Raw genomic sequence first — 24,188 nt, forward strand, 5'->3', positions numbered from 1 at the left:
CCCAGATTGTAATGGATGCAATTACGTATTTCTACCATCTTGAATACGAAAAATCTCTCTGTTAAAAACCCAAGGACATCCCTTTTTTAGGCAATGACAATTATTCACATTAGATATTAATATATTAATAAAGAGTTGTAAGCATTTCCCCATTATTATAGTATCTCTTGAGCCACGGTGGTGCAGTGATGAGAATGCAGTATTGCAGGCTACTTCTGCTGACTCAGCTGCCTGCAATTTGGCAGTTTGAATTTCACCAGGCTCAAGGCTGACTCAGCCTTCCATCCTTCTGAGATCGGTAAAATGAGGACCCAGATTGTTGGGGTCAATATGCTGACTCTAAACCGCTTAGAGAGGGCTGTAAAGTACTGTGAAGTACATCTAAATGCTACTGCTACTGCTTAGCAAACATACTTACCGAGCTAAAACAATATCACCTTTAGTAGAGTTCATACTTGAGTTCACTCAAATGCATAACTATTTGTGAGGTTTTCCAGGACATTTCAGCAGGGTGGGACCATATTTTAGGGCCTTGTCGGACTGAGTAGGACTATGTCTCAGGCATTTAGGGCACAGTGATCACAAACAGAAATCCATATTGTTTTCTTTTTTATTTTTCCATAAGTCTGATGATGCAAAGTTAACAGTCAGAGGCTACAAATGAACATTGCTTCTGCAGCTCCAGGATCCAAATTAGAACAAGGCAAGCAATCCCCAATACAAACATCCATAATGAAACCCAGTAGTATATGGGTATAGAAAACCAGGCTCTGCAAATCTCCAATTTAGATTTTTTCACCCTGCCAAAAATACATTTTAAAAAAGTCATTTAGTGCAACTAAATATTAAAGCTGCTATCTTATGTCAAAATGAAAAATCAGACCTGTAGCTCAAATCCCAAAATATACTCATATGTGGAGTTCTTGGTGTTCTCTCAGCTTAGCTTTTTTACTTGCAGATATTTCATTACCCAACTAGCTACCATCAGTGCTACAGAGTTTGGGGTTTGGTACTTTGCTTCTTGTTTATTTATAGCACCTTGCCCTGTCAATGTTGGTGGGGGGTATGGTTTTCTCCTTGGTGGTTCCTTGATTAGGGTATGGTTTTGTGTTTGATTGTTTGATATTCATCCCTGATTATATGAGTGATAGCTGCTGAAAAGGATGTCTTATCTTTCTTTCCTTCTTCCTTCCTTCCTTCCATTTTGGATGGTATGCAAATATAGTTTATTTTTATATGTCTATTGATGGCTGATTTGTCTGAAGGCCAAGCTTTCAGGAATTCCTTAGCATTTTTGGATTTAGTTTGGTCTAGAATCTCTAGATACTCACAATTTCCCATTTGAAGCTGGTTGAGTCTGACCATTTTTGTGACATTAAGGCGTTTTCATGATGTCTTTGAAATGTTACTTAGTGTTTAATGGATGCACTCTGCTAGTCTTTTACACATACATAGTGGCTGTTAGAGTCTTATATTCTATGTTAAATTATCAAACAAAATTTATAAATTTTAGGAATTCTTGGAAGCTCGACATTCAAACAAATCAGCTGTCAACAGACACATAGAAATAAACTATATTTACATATCAAAAGACACAACAAAAAGCTAAGAAGGTTAAAAAGAGAGATCAGAGCACACACCCCTCAAATAACCAAAACTCAGTTAAGCGGAGATTAACACCAGACAAACAAGCATTAAATGATACTCTAATGAAAGAACTACCCAGAAGAAAACCATATTTTCTCCAACACTGGTAGGGCAAGCTACTGTATGCAAACAGGAAGCAAACCCCACACTCACCATTACTGATTATGTATCCAGTTGGATAAATGAAATGTCTGCAAGCAAACATCCAAGCTCAGGAAACACCAAGGACTCCACAGTGCAAGCCTGAGCTATATATACAGTATTCTCTTCTGTTGGATGCTCATGCATTTCTCAGATATATAGATTGTATTTTCATTATTACTGGACGTGAATGCAAAATAAAATATTATGCCTAAGAAACACAAGTTCTGTATCTCTTAGAAGAAATAAAAAATTACACAACAATCCATATATTGCTTAATTACATATTTGTACTTTTTCTATTTACTTTTTTTGTAGCCATAAGGGCAAGAAAACAAAGATATTCTCAGCAAGTAAAACCCTGCACCCAATCCCAACCTCCTTGTACCATAGAAGCATAAGTAGAGTTTGCTTATTCAGATGAATACTTTAGTTCAGCATCTTTCAGGACAAATGTCTCACAGAAGCTTACAGGTAGGACATGGACAAAACTTGCTCCTGGCACTTATTGGCCATGTGTTGCCATTGTGACTACTACAATAAACATTGATGGACCTACTGTTTGTAACTTCACCCATGGGCCCATTCTTTCCTTCATTCGCACTTTAAACCCATCTGTGCTGGTATGTATTCTCACCCTGGCAAAACTTCAAAATCCTTGCTAAGAGGCCACCACAGGTGATAAGAATAGAAGACAATATTCACTCACAGGGGAGCATTTTCTTCCAATTCTTCACATTCCTTGTTTGCCTCTTCAGTACCCAATCCTTCATTGAGATTTTCTAGACTTTTGCTAGTGTGGCTTCTGCTCCTAAGTTCTGAATCTCTTCTGAAAAAGACAATAGAAGACACCCTTTATTGTCAGCTCCAAAGACAAAAAAAACCTATAGCACAGTTGGGTACCGACAGCTTCACTAAAAAGGCCAAGGAAGCCAAAAAGAAATGTTCAAACCAGCAGTTTTGTTGAGCCTGACTTCTAAACACTGAGTCCCATTGTGAAGTCAATGAAGAGACAGAGAGTGATTAATTTGATTTTCTTTATGGTCTCAAACAGCTGCCTTTGCTTTACACAGCCATAATTATAAATGAAGCTGCATATGTCTTCATGGGCTTCTGCTTCCCTACTTTTCAATAGATCAAAGAAATGCTTTTATAAAAAATGCCTATGCTGAAATGAAAAGATATACCCTGAGCATGTCTTTCTCACAGTTTAAAATAATTGGGGCAGCATCATGATTTTAGGAGTAATAAAATGTATCTGTAGCTTCCACCACTTGTCTCCAAACCTGACTGAAGAATATTTGTTAACAATAAAGCGATAATATTGGCCTTTGCTAATCCAGGGCTAGGTTGCCAGTGCTCCCATCACTTGCTGATTCAGCATTGCATCTCAGCTCAATGCACTGGCAGGAATTCTTTGTTTCCCACATCAGAAAATTAGTACGCCAGTGACCAATGCTATAAAAAACAACATTGTATAAACACTTGGAGCTGGAGAAAAATCAGAACTCTGAGATGGACACAGGAGAGATATCTAAGTATAAAAATTATTTGGCACACTTTAATTGCAAAACTAACATTTTTCTGACAGATAATCTGTCACAGAAATCAACTCAATCTAAAGATGAAACTCGAAAAATTAGAATATCGTGCAAAAGTTCATTTATTTCAGTAATGCAACTTAAAAGGTGAAACTAACATATGAGATAGACTCTTACATGCAAAGCAACATAGTTCAAGCCCTGATGTGGCATAATTGAGATGATTATGGCTTACAGCTCATGAAAAACCCAAATCCACAATCTCAGAAAATTAGAATATTACATGCAATCAATAAAACAAGGATTGTACATAGAATAATATTGGACTTCTGAAAAGTATATGCATGCATATGTACTCAGTACTTGGTTTGGGCCCCTTTTGTAGCAATTACTGTCTCAATGCGGTGTGGCATGGAAGCTATCAGCCTGTGGCACTGCTGAGGTGTTATGGAAGACCAGGATGCTTCAATAGCGGCCTTCAGCTCTTCTGCATTGTTCGGTCTCATGTCTCTCATCTTTCTCTTGGCAATGCTGCATAGATTCTTTATGGGGTTCAGGTCAGGCTAGTTTGCTGGCCAATCAAGCACAGTAATCCCACTATCATTGAACCAGGTTTTGGTGCTTTTGGCAGTGTGGGCAGGTGCCAAGTCCTGCTGGAAAATGAAGTCAGCATCCCCATAAAGCTCGTCTGCGGAAGGAAGCATGAAGTGCTCCAAAATCTCCTGGTAGACAGCTGCGTTGACTCTGGACTTAATGAAGCACAGTGGACCAACACCAGCAGATGACCTGGCTCCCCAAATCAAGACAGACTGTGGAAACTTTGCACTGGACTTCAAGCATCTTGCAGTGTGTGCCTCTCCATTCTTCCTCCGGACTCTGGGTCCTTGGTTTCCAAATGAGATGCAAAAGTTGCTCTTGTCAGAAAAGAGGACTTTGGACCACTGAGCAACAGACCAGTTCTGTTTTTCTGTAGCCCAGGTAAGACGCTTCTGACGTTGTTTGTTGTTCACGAGCGGCTTGACAAGAGGAATACAACATTTGAAGCCCATGTCCAGGATCCGTCTGTGTGTGGTGGCTCTTGATGCACTGACTCCAGCCTCAGTCCACTCCTTGTGAAAGTCCCCAACACTTTTGAATGGCCTTTTTCTGACAATCCTCTCCAGGCGGTGGTCATCCCTGCTGCTTGTGCACCTTTTTATTCCACACTTTTCCCTTCCCCATAACTTTCTATTAATGTGCTTTGATACAGCACTTTGGGAACATCCAACTTCTTTTGCAATTACCTTTTGAGGCTTTCCCTCCTTATGGAGGGTGTCAAAGATGGTTTTCTGCACAACTGTCAAGTCAGCCGTCTTTCCCATGATTGTGATTCCTACTGAACCAGACTGAGAGACCATTCAAAGGCTCAGGAACCCTTTGCAAGTGTTATGGCTTAATTAGCTGATTAGAGTGGGACACTTTGAGCCTAGAATATTGAACCTTTTCACAATATTCTAATTTTCTGAGATTGTAGATTTGGGGTTTTCATGAGCTGTAAGCAATAATCATCTCAATTATGACATATCACGGCTTGAACTATCTTGCTTTGCATGTAATGAGTCTGTCTCATATATTAACTTCACTTTTTAAGTGGCATTACTGAAATAAATGAACTTTTGCACGATATTCTAATTTTTCAAGTTTCACCCGTAGAAATGATTTTGGACTAGAATGATACATTATACGGGCTTCTGCTGCATCTGAAATGGGGGTTTCTTTAATATAAAGCCTTTTTTTTGTTCGGACTGAAATTCTTAATATTTTAGGCTTTATGCTACGTTGCTATTAACATTTATATGGCTTCAATTTTTATAGTTGATAATTTGAAAATGATGCAGTATATTCAGTTACTTGAACTAATTAACAAAAATTGACTTGTTAGTGTTTTATTCTTTCTTTTTGCCTCTCCATTTCTTGTTTGCTTCTTTATTTCTCCTTGAAATGCTTAGTAAAATGTATCTAATAGACACTAATTGGAGGTGCTTCAGAATGTAAGGAATCATATGCAGTACCTTTAAAGTAGCTGCCTCCTTTTTCAACTCCAATCATGTCTTTTATGAGACTTTACAGACAGCTAATTTGATGAGGTGGCTAAAGCATCAGGTTAGAAGCTGGGAGACCACAAGTTCTACTCCTGCCTTAAGCGCAAAGCCAACTGGATGACTCTAGGCCAATCATTCTCCCTCAACCCTAGGAAGGAAGCAATGATAAACCACTTCTGAAAACTCTTGACAAGGAAACTGCAGGAACTTGTACAGGCAGCCTCCAAGAATCAGACTCAATGAAATGAAAAGGGGTAGGGGAAGTGTCTACATCATTTTTCAGGCTTATGCAGAAGATTTTTTTTTAAAGATGTATGCTTTAAAGAAAGTTTTACTCACACTGTCAGTGTTCCAAAGATCTATTTTAGTTAATCTTTGAATGCCTAACTAAAGGCCTTCATTCTGAAACCATTTTACCCATGGTAAAAATAAGTATGCAACAAACCCATAACTCCACTTTACTTACAGGGAACTATTGCATCGTAATGGGGAAAATACTGGACAAGATATGGAGTTGACAAGTTGACTGGGCTAGTCACTCTCAGTCCAACCTATACCAGTTGAGGGTCAAACTAAAAAAAGGGAGAGTTTCTGGGCCTTCTTGAGTGCCTGAGATAACAGGACCATAATTTAACAAATGTAGGCAAAAATCATTTCTATAGCTACATCTGGGAAACAAAAAGAGATATTTTAAGAGGGTCTGCTATCCCTCAAAAGAAAACTGGCTGCAGTTGAAGGTGCTCAACATGAGGTCCTTGAGCTACATTTCTTACCTTTGAAGCCTTGAATACAATCCTGGAGATCCACAAGAATTGCAAAGAAATCAAGGTAGTTAAAGTTTCAGAAAGGGAAGAATCATTGCATTTGGGATTACGTTTTTACATTAAAAAATTAATGCATATTTAGCTTTCTGCCTTCATTTACTTCTTGGCCTTGAGCTGCTTCCTTCTGGAGCACGTCCACCCACCCCAGCACTCAGAGGCCAAATGCAGCCCATTTCTTGCAGGAAGGATGCCTGGATGATGCCTTACCCTTCTGCACAATGGATTCTTTCTCTGTTACAATGGCTGCTATTTGCTCCTTGCAGGCTTTGCTGTGAGAGGCTGGAAGGGCTTGGATGCAGGATCAAATGATTCTCTGCAGGGTCTTCTTGGGAAAAATGGGACTGTCTGTGATGGGGAAACAAAGAGAAACCATCACACCAAGGGCTAAGCCAAGCCAAAACAGTGCTCAGTGAGCGAAGCTCCTTGTGTTAGATCCCCAAACTTGGCAACTTTAAGACTTGGGAGTTGAAGTCCACAAGTCTTAAAAGTTGCCAAGTTTGGAGACCTCTGTGTTAGATGATCCCTACCTTTGTGGACTTTCATCTTTGTCTATTGATGGCTTCACCACTTCTCCCTCAAGGCCTTCCTCATTTTCAGAGCTATGGAACTGATGCAGAGATAATTAGATAACAGAAAAACAGAACAGCATGACAGAGTTGGAAAGGAACTTGGAAGTCTTTTAGCTCAGGCAAGAAATGCTATATCATTTCAGACAAATGATTATCCAATCTCATCTTAAAAACTTCCAATGTTGCAGCACGTACAACCTCTGGAGGACAGCTGGTCCACTGATGAATTGTTTTCACTTTTAGGAAATTTCTCCTTAGTTCTAGGTTGCTTCTCTCCTTGATTAGTTTCCATTTATTGCTTGTAAATACAAGCAGAAGTATGGGAAAGAAGCTGTGACTTGCTTGCCATTCTGTAGTACTCCCATCATAGTATCATCTCTTGAATGATTTTAAACAATGTCAAGAATGAGCATTTTAATGTTCTTGTCCTCGTGGAGTAAAGCTGGAAAATATGAGCAACTAGAACATTCTGGAGGCCATGAAATTATGTTACTAGCAAATTTTTTAACTCTGGGCTAGACTGTAAATGAATTCAGAACTGGCTTACAAAGAGAGAACGATGGTAAAATGGTAATGGAAATATAAGTGCCCTCAGCAAGTTATATTCTTACAAACGATCCATAGTAATAGAAGAGATTTCTTACTGTAAGCTGCCTGGGTACAACTGCAATGCTGACTCGACGCCGAGCTGAGCCCTGGAGTGCAAAGAAGTTTGATTAGCATGCCTAAAGTTTGGGATTGGCTGTTATGGGGATCATGTTTCCCTTAAGGCTATACCTGTCCCCTTTCCTCAATCTCTAAAAGTTCATTTTCCAAGGACAATATGACAGAGTTCTCATACCATGCTAGCTACAGTATTTACTGCTTAATCATGCTTTAGTACAAACATGCATGTATCCAGGGGTGGGATTCAAATTTTTTAACAACCAGTTCTGTAGGCATGGCTTAGGTGGTGGGCATGGCTTGGTGGTCATGTGACTGGGTGAACATGGCTTGGTGGTCATGTGACTGGCCGGGTGTGGCCAACTCAATATCACTCACATCGAGGCACGCATCTCCTCACCTGGTCTCTCATGACTGTGGGGATGCTGCAACAGTCGTAAGTGTGAAAAAAGGTCATAAGTCACTTTTTTCAGTGCCATTGTAACTTTGAATGGTCACTCCACACAAGCAAAGTACCAGCAAAGGAGGGGGGGAAAAACTCCAGAGACGTTCCTGTGACAGGAAGTCTAGTCCTGCCAAGAATGTAATAAGGGTTAACAGAGAGGCAGTTTCTGTAAGCAACACCAGAATGTTTCCTTCCTGCCTTCCTTACAGGATTAGGCCAGTAATTTCTTCCAACAACAGGTTCTCTGAACTGCTTAGAATGTTAACAACTGGTTCCAGTGAATAGGTGCGAACTGGTAGAATCCCACCCCTGTATGTATCTGAATCACTCTAAACTCTGGTTTACAAATCACAGTGCATGGTTTCACTCAATACCTATAGTCAGAACTAAGCAATCAATGTGGAGATGAAATAAAATGAGGTCTTTGAGCTGAGCAAGAGTTGAAAGACCAACTAGATTGGTGCTGCCCAATTACAGGATAAGACAAAAATTTCACCTTTCCTTCTTTGGAAGTGATGAAGCTCTATGACTGGACTGCCTGCCTTCTGTAACCCTACCACCATCTAAAGCAATGATTCTCCATTGAAGCAGCTGAGAACTACTCCCCACAATCCTAATCTTCCTTACCTGCTGAAAAAATCGTGCTAGAGGATATTTCAGTCTCTGCTCACCATCATCTACGACACAAAAATATTTTTTTTTAATGGGAAGGACCGTAACTCAGGTGTTCAACTTGTTCAAGTATATGTTTTTCAGTTCAAAGGTGCTATATTCCACCTGTAGTATCTCCAGGAAGAGATGGGAAAGTCCAGTGTATAAAACACTAGAAAATTAGGTAGATTGAATATGATTTGACATTCAATTTTACACAGTAGATTATGTTCCAGTTGGGTCATTAAGGGGCATATAACATGCTGCACAATTGACTCACAGCAAGCTAGTATCTTAAGGCAACTTTAAAAACTGGCCTTTTCTGAAATGAATAATCATGAATTCTGAATCTGGATAATTATTTTATAGTGTGGGACAAAGGGAGCTTTTGTATGTTGAACAGACTGTTATTTGATAATGTCAGGAACGGATTGTGGGGGAAAACATGGAAAAAATATCAGTGTCTAGAGTCCTTTTCAGCCAAACTAAGGGGCAGGCCCAAGAAGAACCTTGAAAAGATTGGTTTGGGAATCTCTTTCAAGGTAGCTTGCCACTCTAAACTACAGTAAAATTTGAGAACTACTTTTTGTATGAATTTTTTGTCAGAAAAAGGTTAATTGCACTGGGAAACCAATCAAGGTTGCATGTTTCTTGTCTTTACACACTTTTCATTGCTGACTGCCGGCTGACTGCAATTTGGCAGTTCAAATCTCACCAGGCTCAAGGTTGACTCAGCCTTCCATCTTTCTGAGGTGGGTAAAGTGAGGACCCAGATTGTTGGGAGCAATATGCTGACACTAAACCACTTAGAGAGGGCTATAAAGCACTGTAAAGCAGTATGTAAGTCTAAAAGCTATTGCTATAGCTATTCATTGATAGAGCTACTGTATATTAAAACAATTCTACACATAAGAATACATGCAATGGATTAAAAATGTAATTATATCAGCTTGGGAAAAAGGGAGAGAAAAATCAAAATGTTTAGGATTTATTTAGCCCTTTGCTCTCTTGCTGCAATCCTGTAGAAAATCCTCTTCTTTATAAGTTAAGTTGAAGGGAAAATTACCAATCAACCAAAGGGAGAAATTATTGCCAAAGCAAATATTCTATCCATTTCATTCTGTAGCACACACCAAAAAGTGACACTTCATCATCCTGCTCTGATTGCTATAGCTCTTTCTTAATGCTTAAGTTTTGATCCTTTGTATGTTTTATTAATGGAAGGCACATATTTATTTTTGTTTATTAAATTTCTATGTGGCCCATTTCTGCTACAAGATGAAATATGGGCATATGTCAGGGCTTGGTTTCAAAATCCTTTAATCAGCTTGCCTAACCTTAATAGGTAGGAAAGCTTCTTTCCAAGGGAAAACAGGTCAGAACTAAACAAACCTTCTTAATATATTCCCTATTAGATGGACCACCATGTTAAAGAGAGCTTCAAGTCAATTAAGAAACAGCTTGACTCCTGCAGATTATACACAGATTTTCTACAGAAATCTCAGTGAGGTGGGGGGTTTCCACAAAGTCAAAATGGCAACCATGACCATACATGCCATGAATTAACAAAGAGGCAGAACTTCTACTGAACAGTCTTCAGTGATGTCTTTTGACCTATTGGACACACTTTGTTAATTGATACCTCTGATTTTTAGTTCTGGGAGCAGAACTACAAAAAGGCTGGACTATAAAAAAAAAAACCCTCCCACATATCTGAAGTACAGCTGGTTGAATAGAAAGCTTTTTACCATTGTGGAACCTGTTGATATATGATAAAGAAACATGTACCCTTCTAACTCATTTGGTATTTTTTTAAAGATATAAAGCCTCAAACAGATAAAAACAAATTCTTTCCACACTTCTCCTGAGAATCCAAGCAGGTGTTAATAAGTGCTACTCTTACACCCAAAGTTTCTTCCTCTATGCACACCAGCTGTTTCATTGTCTTTTATTTCCATCTCAGGCTTTTTTCTAAGGAGCCAAGAGGACAATTCCTAGTTCCAAAGTGGGCAACTTTACAGCAGCTGAGGGCAGATGCTTAATAATGAAATGGTATTAAATCATTTCATGCTTCAAAATAAGGGCTCCAAGAAAGAGATTGGGGGCCCCATGTGGGCCTGTGGCCTCAGGCTGTCCAGAGAGACATTTTTACCCTTGTTTTCGGTTAACTGCCAGTTTCGGGAATTCTGCTGGATCAGTCTCTTCATATCCTCCAACTCTACATGCTCCCTCAGGTGATGCCGTTTCAAGTTCTCCACATGCTGCACCATCAGTTCTGCAGCTCGACTCATGCGAGCCTCCTGCAGGAATGACAGGACGGTATGAATGAATCCAAGGAGTAATAAAGGAAACTATGACCAAGACAGCCCAACCTTCTTCAAGGAGATTGGTGAACAGGTTCACCTGCTTCAAGCCTTTTTTAAAAAAATTGTGCAGTTCCTTCATTGAGTAATGACTATCACCGTAGGATAGTCAATGATTAATTGAGCCCATGAACCTTATGACTAATATTTTGCATTGGGATAGATTTCCATTGTGATTTTTAGACTTTAAGGCAGATCAAATCTGGTTAGTGGAAGACGACAGCAGCAAACCGCTTTTATATTGCTATAAAGAAAATGAAATGAATCACATAGTAATTAAGCTTCTCAAAGGAGATTTTTACCTTTTATGGTATTTTCTGAGGCTCAAGTTGCTACATTTTGCTAAGTCGGCCATATTAGCCCATATTGCAGGACAAAGGAAGCAGAGTGATGGTGGTTTACCTAAAATCATTTGAGGAGAACAAATACAGGGACCAAGTTTTGAATTGGAGACTTCCTAGTCCTGGGAGAGCATTAGCTTCCCTGTTCAATTTTATTACATCTAATTAAGTTTTAAATGTGGCTTCATCATATAAAACTATCCAGTGGCTAAATAATATGCAAATTGGTTAATTATTTGCCTAAATGTAATAACATTTCATAAAAAAATGTATGTTAGCAGGATCCTAAGATTCTAACATTCTACAAATGAATTTATAATGTTTGCAGGGTCCCAGGGTCATGTGATAGCCATCTGTCGCTTTCCCAGCCAGCTTCCAACAGGCGAACTAAATGGGGTGGGGAGCTTGGTTCACTCAACAATGGCATAATTTTCTTAACAATAAAACTAGTGATTTGCTTAAGTCCATGGCAAAAAAGGTCAAAACTAGGCATGATTCACTTAATAATTGCCTTGTTTAGCAATGAAAATTGTGGTAATGAGTCAAGGACTATACACATCCCTAACCTGGTATCAGGAAGGAAGGCTCAGGACTATATATTAAGTTGTCAGACTAGCCCAAGTTTCCTTCTAATAATCCCATAAGATGGTAATTGTTGAGATCAATAACCATCTACTCACCTTTCCAATAATTCAGAGTTTAAATGACAGAAATAATAAACCTACAGTCTCACCTGATGGACAGCTCCTAATTTCTCTGCTGCACCTGTTGCCCTTTCAATTGTTCTTGTCAGAATTGCTAGGCTGTTCTGTAAATGTTCAACCAGTTCCTTGTGCCTGGGGTCCAGACAGGCCTGATCCAACTTCTGGAGGGATAAAACAGAGATTCTTGAACGAACTGAAATAATGAGTACTAGGACTTCCTCACTAGACTTCACAAATAAGACAATTCTCAGGACTGGATCAATTCATTATCAATGCAATGCAACAAAAATGGGCCTAATTTCCTTCAGAAATCTTTATGTGTAAGCTGCTCAGTAGAAGTACACACATTGTTTTAGCCAAACTGTCTTAACTGCACATGGGTGGTGATGAAATCAGAAAGGCAATCTATTTATGGTTCAGCCATTAATGAAAAGGATAGGAAAAATGCCATGTCTGAATCCATCTCAATCTCTGCTGGTCTTCTCCCATTTGAGATTTTGGAAGCCCAACACTACTGATGCTTCTAGATTACCATATTTTGGAATACAAAACAAATGGCTAAAAGACTCCAGAAAATTCCTTCACTTGCCTGCAACATTGCCTGACATTCTGCCAACTCCTCTTGAATATTCTCTTCTGCTGTGTTCCGGGCTCGTTCTTCTACCTGTACTCGCTGTCTCAGGGTAAACATGTCGCAGCGTAAAGCCAAGGCTAAGTGCGCAAAAGCTGCCTGCCAAAAAAAGGAAGATCATCCAAATTGTACTGCTGATGGAACTCTACCATATTCCACATTTTTCAAAACCAAAACATTTGGGGAAATTGTTAATGAACAGATCGTAAGTCAGATATTCTAATTTTCTCTAGGAAACAGAAAAGATAGTGTAAAATTGTTGTACTTTTATCAGTTTCTTATCTGCAATCAAGTTTCAAGAGAAAGTTAATACATTGTGCATATGTATCTATGTATTTGTATTTCCATATTGAACCAGCACGAAATTCATCCATGTGTAACAAAAGGACAGAAAACCAGTTGCTATAATGGTGAAAGGCTCTTGGCTTCATGATGGAAGACTGTGAGGTCAAGTTGTCTTGGGCCAGTCATTCTTTCTCAATCTTAGGAAGAAGGCAATGGCAAATCACTGAAATGATTGCCCCCAAAACCCAAAGTGCTTTCCCCCCCCCCCCCAAAGGGAGCTGGATTTTTCTCCTTTGAAAATGTTTAGCTTCTCATCCAAGAAGATTCTTCCTGGTTGAGAGATGAAACATTTTCAAAGGAAAAGAACCAAGAAAGTCCAGTTACCTTTTGAGGGGGGTGGGGGGGAACCTTTGGGCAACCATGACCTGAATCTCCATAGACATTGCCAAGAAAACTGCATGGACCTGTCTGGGCAGTTTCCCAGAAGCTATGACTGACTAGAAGACATTGATATGAAATGTCACCTTTCACGATGACCTGGTCATCTTAAATTATTCATTGTTTCAGATAGTTTCCCAGGACTCATAGCCTTTAACTAAGAAAACAGAATGCTTCCCAAGTAATAACATATTATTGTTTCATTGTTGGGAAATTGAAATACAAATGTTTTGTTTCCCTCATGAAAAATGTCTAGTGTCACAACAAATTACATACATTTATCCATTGTATGCTTTCTGGTGACACTGTAATGTAATGAAAAAGAATTTAAATCATTTGAGTCCTCTGATATATAGAAAATTTGCCAACCCAGTCAATGTTATTATGGAAGCTGAACTTAATGCTAAAATTATTCAAACATCTTTGATGAAGGGAGGTGTTCTTCACTAAGGACAATATTGTAGTGCATAGTTGTAGTTGGGTCTCAGAACAAATAATGTTCTGCAGGTCAGAAAAAGAGCCAGCCAAGAAATCAATTATTTTAGAACATCTATCTCCATAAGCCTCAGAATCAGAGGTGGTATTCAGCAGGTTCTGACCAGTTCTGGAGAATGGGTAGCAGAAATTTTGAGTAGTTAGAGAACCGGTGGTAACCTTCCCTCAGGAGTGGGGAGGGAATGGAGATTTTGCAGTATCCTTCCCCTGCCACGCCCATCAAGCCACGCCCACCAAGCCATGCCCACAAAACTGGTAGTAAAAGATTTTGAATCCCACCACTGCTCAGAATATCTTCTGAAAAAGCTAAAATGCTATGAATTAGAAAGAATTCAACTGCGTGGACAACAACACTTACCTCCACATCTTGCTCTGTGAGAGATGCCCTGCAAGGAAAATACAAAATCATACAGAGTAGATATTACTAATATTTGATATTGGTGATCTGGCAAAACTCAAACAACTTAGCAGTGGAGAGGTTCTGCAGCTTCCAACCTGAATAATTTCACCCATGAAGCTGGAGAGAATGCAGAAAAAACACCCTCCACTATTGTTCTCCAATTTACAGAACCTGTGAGCAAACATATTCAGATTGGTATAGTTCATTGGGATGTAAGTGCAAGAAGGAACTCAAATTTACAAGGGGAAATATTTTGTAAATGATATGGAAAGATTATAATAATTGATAATGATTTCAGAAATGCTGTTGCTAAGGTTAGTACAAACAATTCTAAGAATTAAATTGTGTTTGTTTGGGGTTTAAGGCCATTTTAAAGCCAACATCTAGGAATAGAGATGCCTTATTTTAGAGAACCTCCTTTTCCACTCATAAAGAAACAGACAAGCAAGAAGGCCTATGAAAGAATCCTGTCAGACATGTGGATGGGACTTACCTATGCAGGCCCAGCCTCTGAAGCACAGAAACCTCCACCTGTGAAGTGTTCAATTCATCTTCAGAGGACTCTGATTCTAGATAAGAAAAAGTTTAACAAATAAAGTAGAAACAGCACAAATTAGGAACAGATTTTTTTAAAAAATAAAAACACTTAGTCATCATTGAGATTATTTTGGCTAGAAATTCATTGAAAAGTATGGCAGGCCAGTAACTGCAAACTGTTCAAAAGCACTTTAAATGTAAGTTAAATTCCTGACAAAACAATATGCCCTAGCAATTCCTGGGCATTTGTTCTTACACAGACTACAGGAGAAATCACGCAGATAGGACATTAATCTGGATTCTTTTTTCTAGACTAAACAACCATTCTACATAGTCTAAGAACATGCCTTTGGGGTTTGCTTATTTCAATAGAAATATGGTTAACCTGCATCACTCATAATTCTAGAGGAGCACGCTTGAAGAAAATTCCTGATGAATATACAAATGGAGAAGATGCTAATCTTTTGGAGATGGAAAAATTTGAATTGGGAGAAAAAAGGAGACATACTAGTCATTTCTGGAAGGTTAGGAGCATAAATTAAATACATATATAAATGGGAAAGCAGAATTGGAAGTAACTAAATGAAAGGCAGGGAACTGTAGAGAACAAATGGATGGGTAGAATTCTGAAAGACTTTTGAATATAAAATAAAAAGGAGGGGAGAGAAAAATTAGAACATATGGACAATGCAAAGGAAGGAGAAGACAAGATAAATCCAGCACTCATTCACCAACCCTCATCGCTGTCACCACTGTCTTTGAAGCACACTGCTTGGATTCTGCTCCTCTTCGTTGGCTCTTGGGATCCCACCACAGAAAGCTGCAAAGGAACAAGTGTAGGTACAATCAAGCAACAGGAATATACACACACGTTTGTTCCTCAAGATGGATTCGGTCCTCTTAGGGAAATGGAATTAACTTGGAAAGAAGGATCATGACATCACCACAATTATACACAGCAGAGTGGGCTGTTATGAGTAACACCAGCAGAAGAGAAAAACCTTCCTTCATACTTGTTTTCATTTGGAACTTTGGTATATTTGTTTCAAGCCCCACATCATTTTACAATAAAGTAAGAGAGATTCCAATTGAATAGTATGGTCCAAGAAAGTTTTCTCCAATCTGGTATTCTCTATACATCTTAGATTACAACTCTCAGAATGCCCAGTCAGCTCATCTCCAAAATACCAAATTGAAGCAACATGTTTTGGAAAATACTCTGAGGGCAGTACATAACAAAGCTAAGGCATTCAGGGCCTGATCAATACCTAGCATTAAAAATGGGGAATCCCCTCTTGAAAATTAGGCAATAATTGTAAAACCATTCTAGTTTTACTTACTTTGGATTTGCTACCAGAGCTTTGGCTTCTTTCATTCACCATTCTTTCTGATTCTTTTTCTGAAGTAGCCGTTGTTACTGAAGAAACAAATACAGAAACATACTCTTCTCTTCTTACATTTATTGTATTCATGAGAAAATTTTCCATTGAACCTAAACCCTAAAATCTGACAACAGGATTGGCATCATCCATATATTTTGGGCATCTCAGGGACATGAGAAGAATGCTAGAGGACTCAGACTAGAAAAACGAGAGAACTAACAGGTCCTCACATTTCTCCTTTCTAAGCAGGTTCTTTCCAGAAGGAGCAATGTGAGTTCTAATGTGCAGGTCAAAGGTGAGTTATCAGAGTACCTTGGGCTTTTATTCAGAGAATGAGGATGAGAGAACAGGTTGACAGTACATACATTCTAAAGCAGTAGAAAAACTTAGGTCAGCTATCTCCAATCTAATGTTCTTCAAACATTTTTGAAGATGGGGTCTGAGCTCCCAGAAATTCCACCTGGTGTAGGGATTGCAGCATAGTGCTCTTGAGACTTGATCACAGAAGAGTGATAACACAACTGAATCCACAAAGTATTTTTATTTGAAGCAAAGACATATTGGAGTAGCAGTAACTTTGTAGCACCACCTTGAAACTGTAAAGCAGGTGTAACCAACCTTGGCTGGCTTTTTTTTTAAACTGGGGACTGGGAGTTGAAGTCCCCAAATCTTAAAGTTGGCACAACTGGACACCCCTACTGTAGAGGAATAGAGCGATGACTTTGGTGAAGGAACAGATGAGCCTTGAAGGGAAGATAGCATGAGAAAGAAACTCACAATAACCCTGTCTTAGTTTCATTTGGTATAAGATGGGGCAGAGAGAAACTCTGACAAGTTTTCAAGGTTCCGTTATTATATCCTACCATGATAAAGTAGCACTCCTGGAATCCTTTTAGTGTCTGTTTCCTGACTTAGCCTACCTCAAAGGGATGACATAATCCTCCATCTAGCATGAAGAATGTCCAAACCAGCAGTAGCCAAATGATCAGAGTAAGGCCTTCTGGCATGAATATGCTGTACACAGGGCAGAGGAATAAAAAAAAAGAGTGATGTTGATGTTAAAGTGGCAGAGAAAAGGCAGCCACTGCATCCTGAATAAATTGTGGCAGGTTTTATTGCAACTGAGAAACGGTCCAGTGGTAGGACAGAATAGAAAAAAATAAGAGTGAAAAGAAATTGTTGGAGTCAGAGTGCCTTGTGTTCTTTCTCCCACTGAATAGAGCCAGAAGGGTTCACTAAGCTCTAGACTTGTAACTGCTCCATTAGATGCAGGGGAATTTGCTCCCTTTGAGGTGCAGTCACATCTGTTGAAAGCTGCTAACTTTGAGCAATGAAGACCTACCAGCCACTAATGATACCAAGCCCTGATCAATCTTAACAAATCACATAAGTTTAGCACCTTGTAAAATTAGGAGACAGCCCCCCCTTCCCTCCCCCAAGGCTGGTCATTACTCCATCCATGCCCGAGCTGCTTACCAGCATCCAAAGACAGCATAGGTCCATCCAAATCTCCCAGATGCTGTATCTGCATTTCTTTGCTGAAATGATAATTAGGCTTGATTAATTATCACGAAGCTCCGCTGGCAAAGAGACAAGCTCCTTAATGAAGTTGGCGTTCATTCCTCCAGTTGAAGTGAAAATTGTATGAGGATTGTTGCTCCAGGAGAGGTAACCTTGGGACATCTGGCAGGGTGCTTGGTCAGAGGGGCTGCTTCAGGCTGAACCCTCTTCTGCAGTGTGATCTAATCATATGGAGTGCAGTAGGCATCCTTCAATCTTCCTTTCCCGCCTAAGCCTCACCATCTCCACAGGCACCGCCTGGCATGGAATCAGCTATCTTACCTCTGCAGTAGTGTGCCATTCTCTTTGCTGGATCAGGCTGACAGCCAATGCTGCAGTCTGCTGTGCCTTTTGCCTCCCTGATAAATAGACCGAAGGGAACTCCTTGTAACTGTATTTTTCCCAAAACCTATGAGTCACAGAATCAAAGAAAATCATCACACCCTACTAACAGCTTTCAGACTCCCAAGCTGACACTCTTGTCTAATCCAGGAAGTAAGAAAAAGAATTAAAAAAAAAAATCTACAAGGCCACCTGCTGGGGAAAGCTCAGAAATGAGTGGAAAGAATAAGCAAAGAATAGACGGCAGTGGAATACTAATTTTGCCAGCAATGGTAAAATTTAGCAGTTACAACAAGACATGCCATTTAGCATGTTCGTTGCTCAGTACAGTTATCTATGATTTGGAAATCAAATGTTATTGACTCTATTCTTGGTGCAGAGCTAGAGGGGTACTCCAAATCCCAACATGCTAAGATTTTGGGGAATTGTAGTTCAAACATATTCAGAGACTACCAACTTGAGGAAGAAAAGTGTTAAGAGTTTGCATCACGGATATGCCACAACACATCACAGTCAATTTGCCGCAGCCAACTCACCATGACCAACTTGCCATTTGGCAACTTGCTGCAGGACAATTCAACAATTCAATTTAATTATTTAACATAACTTAAAAATATTTTAGTTTTTCTCATTTAAATGTAAGTTTGTCTCTCCTTTGACATCCTTCCTTGAATGATTTAAGGAGCCGTGGTGGCACAGTAGTTAGAATGCAGTATTGTAGGCTAAGCAGTTTGATTCTCACCAGCTCAAGGTTGACTTGGGTTAGGGTTAGGGTTAGGGTTAGGGTTAGGGTTAGGGTTAGGGATCGGTAAAATGAGGAGCCAGATTGTTAGGGACAATATGCTGACCCTTGTAAACTGCTTAGAGAGGGATGTAAAGCACTGTGAAGAGGTATATAAGTCTAAGTGCTATTGCTTTTGCTTAGCAAAGATACTATACTTACCAAGCTAAAACTATATCATCTTCAGAAGCCTTCCTATTTGAATTCATTCAAATGCATAACTATTGGTGAGGTTTTCCAGGACATTCAGATTGTCATTCTTCATCATTTCCCCCCTGCTGCCCTTGCAAAACTATAAAATTTAATATTTATATTTGGTAATGAAACAAACAGAGGAGATAATCTAAATCAAACTTCCCTAATGAAGTTGGAGGAAGAACTGTGGAAAATAGTGATCTTCTAGCACGTCTACAGCCTAAACAGATCATGCCATTACCAAGATGTTTGGCCCAATAGCTCTTGACATTCAGAAAGAAATGAAGTAGAGTAAAAGGCCTGATATCGCTCAGCTTATTTGCGTTAATTGGAGTCAATGAAGCTAAAACTGCCCCATCTCAGCACAATTTCTGGGAGAACAATGGGTGTCCCTCAAGTGGTATATCCAAACCCCCAACCCCACTGGCACAGCTCCTCTGTCTGTCTACAAAATCCACCTCCACTAGAAGGCCGGAGAAGTTAGGGTTATTTTTTATCTGCTCCATTAGGCATTCTTCTGTTCAAAGGTGACAACTTTATCTTAGTAGTGGAAGGTCCTTCCACTCTATCTGTGGAAGCTCCCAGGTTGGCATCTCCAGGCAGGGTTGCCAATAAGTACAGGTGGTCCTCAATGTACAATAGTTCTTTAGTGACTGTTCGAAGTTACAACAGCATTGAAAAAAATTGACTGATGACCATTTTTCTCACTTGTCCCCATTCACTTAACAACTGTGTAGCTGACTTAACTACAATGATTCACTTAACTATGGCAAGAAAGGTAATAAAATGGGGCAAAACTCACTGAACTGTCTAGCGTATTATATTGCAAGAGCAACAGAATTTGGGGGCTGTTTGTGGTCACGAGTTGAGGACTTAATATATGTAAATAAGTAAGACAAATGATAGACAAGATGAAATGAATAGTCTACACAGAATGTGGTTTCCTAATAGGCAGTAAATTTACATTTATTACAAGTGCAAAAAGATTGTATAATAGACTTGTTTTGTTTAGGAGAAGAATGGGCAAAAGAACCAAAAGTGGGGACAAGAACGTATGTGGAGACATTATTTTTTTACGGGCATTTTTTGGTTAAATACTTCTAGGTGGAGGAATATCAGCAAGCCTAACATCATTTCACAGACACTGATGGTGAGATGCGTTCAGTGAGTTACACCGACAAACGGCTCTGCAAGCTACATTCAGTTCAGCGCTGATCCACGGAGAAAAGGGAAGTATTTAGGGCCTCCCAACAGAAAACTGCCATGACCTGGAAGCTGTCCAAAACAGCCTCAACATCAGAGCTTCCCTACATGGCAATTTATTACAGGGAAGCAGCTTGACATGCAAATCAGGTCATCATGCGCAGACAATTTTGGAGCTTTGAAAAAGCAAAAGAAAGGCTATAGGGCTTAAGCAACTAGATAAACACAGAAGCCGGATGAAACAGGAGTTGAAATATAAGAATGCACAGGCCGAAAGGGCTACATGGAAATGGGAAAAACGCTTTAAGACAAAATGAAAGGACTAGGGCAGTCAGGAGTAAATGCATTTTTTTAAAAAAAATCCAGTAAGGTTGCATGCAATGAAAAATCATGTTTATTTCATAAGAGGAAAATATTTTCATTCCATTCTTTTCATGTGCTGCATAATTTAACAACTTATAAACTATGAGACGCAAGCGAAAGAAGCTATCACCATCTTAATTTTTGCCCCTATTCTGGGGCCAAATGGTCCTAGTGTCACAGCAGATGCAGCACGGAGGAGAGACCAATAGGAACTCCTTTGGCTTTAGATTAAATTGAGAAGTAAAAAAATATATCTTGGAAGAAGTCAATAGTGAATTATTTCCAAATTGTTGCTGAGAAACACCACAGAGAGGCATCCATAAAGTCACATACAGTCAAACTCAACTGCAAGAAAACTCTCTCTCATCAATTTATATTGTTGTTCTACTCAGCACATAACTCAGGGAGCTGTACCTAAGCAGTACCGGTAGTCCCCGGGTTACAACAGCAATTGGAATTGCCATTGCTAAGTGCAATGTCACATGCCTGCGCCGCTTAGCGATGGCAGTTTTGGCAGTCACAAGTTGCCATTGTTAAAGATGAGGACCTCATGTGACTGTGACTTCCAAGTTGCTACTGGCTTCCCCATTAACCTTCCTTGTGGGAAGCTGGCAAGGAACATTAGAAACCACAATTAAGTGACTCTGAGGACTGAGGACTGATTGTAAGTACCCCTCATGTAGCACTGTTGCAAGTTAGAATGATTGCTGAATCAATGAACATAGGTAGAGGACTATTTGGGTCAGTAAAATCAATAGAAAACACATAATGGAGCAAAATATAAAGAATAATTCAAATAAAAGCCAAATCCAGAGTGCTTGTGGGGGCAGAATTCATGCATTGGGTCATACATTCTCAGACGCAAGGAGGAGGAGGAGAAAAACCAAGTCTTTAATGCCTTCCAAAAGTCACGTATAACCAAAAACTAACGATATTGGAGTTAGATAAAGCAATAGCACTTGTATAAATCATTCCACAGTGCTTTATACAGCCCTCTCTAAGCTGTTTACAGAGTCAGCATATTGCCCGCAACAATCTGGGCAACTTCGGAAGGATGGGAAGCTGAGTCAACCTTCAGCCAAGCAGAATTGAACTGCTGGCAGTGGGCAGAATTAGCCTGCAATACAGCATTCTAACCACTGTGCCAACCACTGCTCTTCTACCCTGATTCATTGCATTTATTTAATAATATGCAAATTCAGACATGTCTTTTTCCCTGGATGGATGATATGATCCTGAAAACCAATAGGACTCTTGTGCCAGTGCTGCAGTGGTAGAGCCGAATTAAAGAAATCCAATCTCAGCCATGCATTCACAAAAACAGAAGCCGTGTACGAGCAACTGTGTGCTCTGAGTACTGTAACATTAATATCAACACACTGACAGGATCCATGCAGTGTCTCTGTGTTTCATTCAACGTTTTCACTTCTTTCCTCAAAACAATTTTCAGAATCCCTGAAAGTAGCATTTACTCTGTCCATGACTTACCTCTGGACAGTGTTTCCTTTCAGGATACTAGGAGGGCTTGAAAGAATAGGAAAAACAAAAGCGAAGGGGCATGGCTGCAGAAGGTATTTCTAAGCTGCCTTACCGCCACCATTGCATTCATTTTTGCTGAGAGTACGAAGTACCTGTTAAAGTCTGCTCCTTCTCATGGCCTGTTTATTATCACTGTAATGAAGAAGCTCCTAGCTATGTTGTTCCTTTTAAATCTGTCCCACAAAACGTAGTTGTAATCCAGACCAGTTATAATCCAGTCTGCATGAGGTAAACCAGAAGGAGCAGGAAAGGAGGGGCCACTAAATGCTGTCTAGAACCTCTCTTTTATCTCAGTCTTGCTATCTGACTGTTAGTCATGCCAGGCTCGCAAGTGGTAACCCTTTAAAGTAAGGAATATGATAACAAGGCAGAGGCTTAGTTCAGGAAATTGTTATTACCACCCTCAAATTATGTTTTTCAGTCTCCAGAGAAGAGCTCTTCCTCTAGAGACCTCAGGTTTGTCCCACGTCAACCCAAGGCTGGAAGAATTCTGACTCCCTTTTGACTTCAGAACACAATCCACATTTGTATATCATCGTACAAGATCAATAAAATGGCAAAAAGTTATTCGAATGGATCAAATGACATCCATCTATTTTTTTCGAAGTTATGTACAGAGATTTCTACAGTCTCTCAAAGAGGCATTTGTTGTTGAAAAGTTCAGAAAGTGACATACAATGGGCCATTTTAAATCCATAGTGCATAAATTACACTCACCAATAAAAGCAAATTAATCACAAGAAAGGAAGGAAAGCAGACAGGAATAGTTAAATACGGTATCTACCCATGGTTGCTCTTTCCCCTCAGGCCCCATCATGTACATTGTTAGCTAGCTTATTTAAAAGTATTCTTTAATGATATTAAGGACTTTTATTTGGCATAACACGGTGCTGCTCAGAGAAGGATATCCTTTATTTCAAAACTCCTTTAAATGAACCATGAGAGAGCAAAAGAGGCAGAGATTGTTGATCTTTCTTTGTGCATTGCTTTTCCCATTTGTATATCAAATATTTAAATAACTGACTTACCCTAAACAGGATTTTGAGTGTCATCAAGCAAAGAGAGTCTAAAGTGTGACGAGCCAAGAGGAATGCTCTCTCTTTCTCTGGAGGTACCCAAGGTGAGAAGCCACAGCAACACCGGTCTCTGCTCTGCCCCTAAGCAAAGCTGCCGACTTCTGAAAATCAGGTTCCTGGGCTGCCCCTCCTGCTCTAAGGCAGAAGGTCTACTAACCAGGCTCTGCTTCTCTGGAATGCACTTTTTTCTGCTGCTGGAGAAGTCCCTTGTTTATAGGAGGGACGACGGCTGTCTTGTAAACACTGCCTGCTTGTGATGGTTTAGCTCTTTCTGGTTGTATGCTAACAGAGGTTAACCTGGAACCAAGAGTTAACCCTCTCTCGTGCTGCAGGAGAGAAATTGCCCTCGGCTGCTGAAGGAACAAGAGAACATTTTGCCAAGGCTGGGAATACCATGAAAGGAGACCTGTAAAGAACACTACTGTTATTCCTCAAAGCTTATCATTTTTGGAATCACATCAACATATTTGAGACATCGCAACTGCTGCTGTTTACCCCCCAACCAGGGCTTAATAGAGCTCCAATTTAATCATGCTCAACACCCATTGCAAACCTGCTAAAAAGGCAACAGCTTATTCCTAAAATATATTAAGTATGCCTCTGAGCATTCATTGAATGAGACTGCAAGGTCTAGTTGATGAATAATAATGTAATCTAGATTAAGTTGGCATCAATTTCAAAAAAAATCAAATGCAAAACTAGCAAAAACTGAGATGGAAAAGTTTCTTTTTATCATTCGCATAGATGAGAAAGCTCCTTCTAATGTTTTTGTGATGTGTGCAGAATCCTAACCAAAAATCTACAGATTTTAAAATCTGTAGTATTGCTGCCAATGAGATGCACATTTATGCAGATGGCCTCTTCTGACTAGTGCTCTTAATATTGGTTAGAACATAACTCTCAGGCATAGTAGCTAAGAATAAGTGGAGATGTGTTTCCACAACAGTACAACCTATAATTAATGGACAGGCAGCCCTCCTCTTTTCTTGTG

General features: G+C 39.6%; 1 protein-coding gene across 3 annotated transcripts; it reads right to left on the reverse strand.

The window, feature by feature from the left end:
* Positions 1 to 594: 594 nt before the first annotated feature.
* Positions 595 to 23,375, reverse strand: LOC113447802 (uncharacterized). 3 transcript variants are annotated; one of them, XM_087929674.1, is made up of 15 exons: positions 23,150 to 23,375; positions 17,615 to 17,676; positions 16,097 to 16,173; positions 15,492 to 15,576; positions 14,713 to 14,788; positions 14,178 to 14,205; positions 12,560 to 12,700; positions 12,000 to 12,131; positions 10,715 to 10,862; positions 8,539 to 8,588; positions 7,448 to 7,498; positions 6,762 to 6,841; positions 6,442 to 6,579; positions 2,498 to 2,617; positions 595 to 800 (listed from the first exon to the last, which is right to left on the reverse strand). In XM_087929674.1, exons 2-15 carry the CDS (start codon positions 17,667 to 17,669, stop codon positions 641 to 643), a joined length of 1,341 nt encoding a protein of 446 aa, XP_087785800.1. In that variant the 5' UTR covers positions 17,670 to 17,676; positions 23,150 to 23,375; the 3' UTR covers positions 595 to 640. The 3 variants fall into 3 exon arrangements, with proteins under 3 accessions (XP_087785800.1, XP_087785801.1, XP_026573983.1); XM_087929675.1 differs by lacking the exon at positions 23,150 to 23,375 and adding an exon at positions 17,981 to 18,100; XM_026718198.2 differs by lacking the exon at positions 23,150 to 23,375 and having other exon boundaries at positions 17,615 to 18,197.
* Between the last annotated feature and the right edge of the window lie 813 nt (positions 23,376 to 24,188).

The sequence above is a fragment of the Pseudonaja textilis genome, chromosome 3 (assembly GCF_049901715.1).
Source record: "Pseudonaja textilis isolate UNSWEBS1 chromosome 3, rPseTex1.2, whole genome shotgun sequence".
Lineage (NCBI taxonomy): Eukaryota > Metazoa > Chordata > Lepidosauria > Squamata > Elapidae > Pseudonaja > Pseudonaja textilis.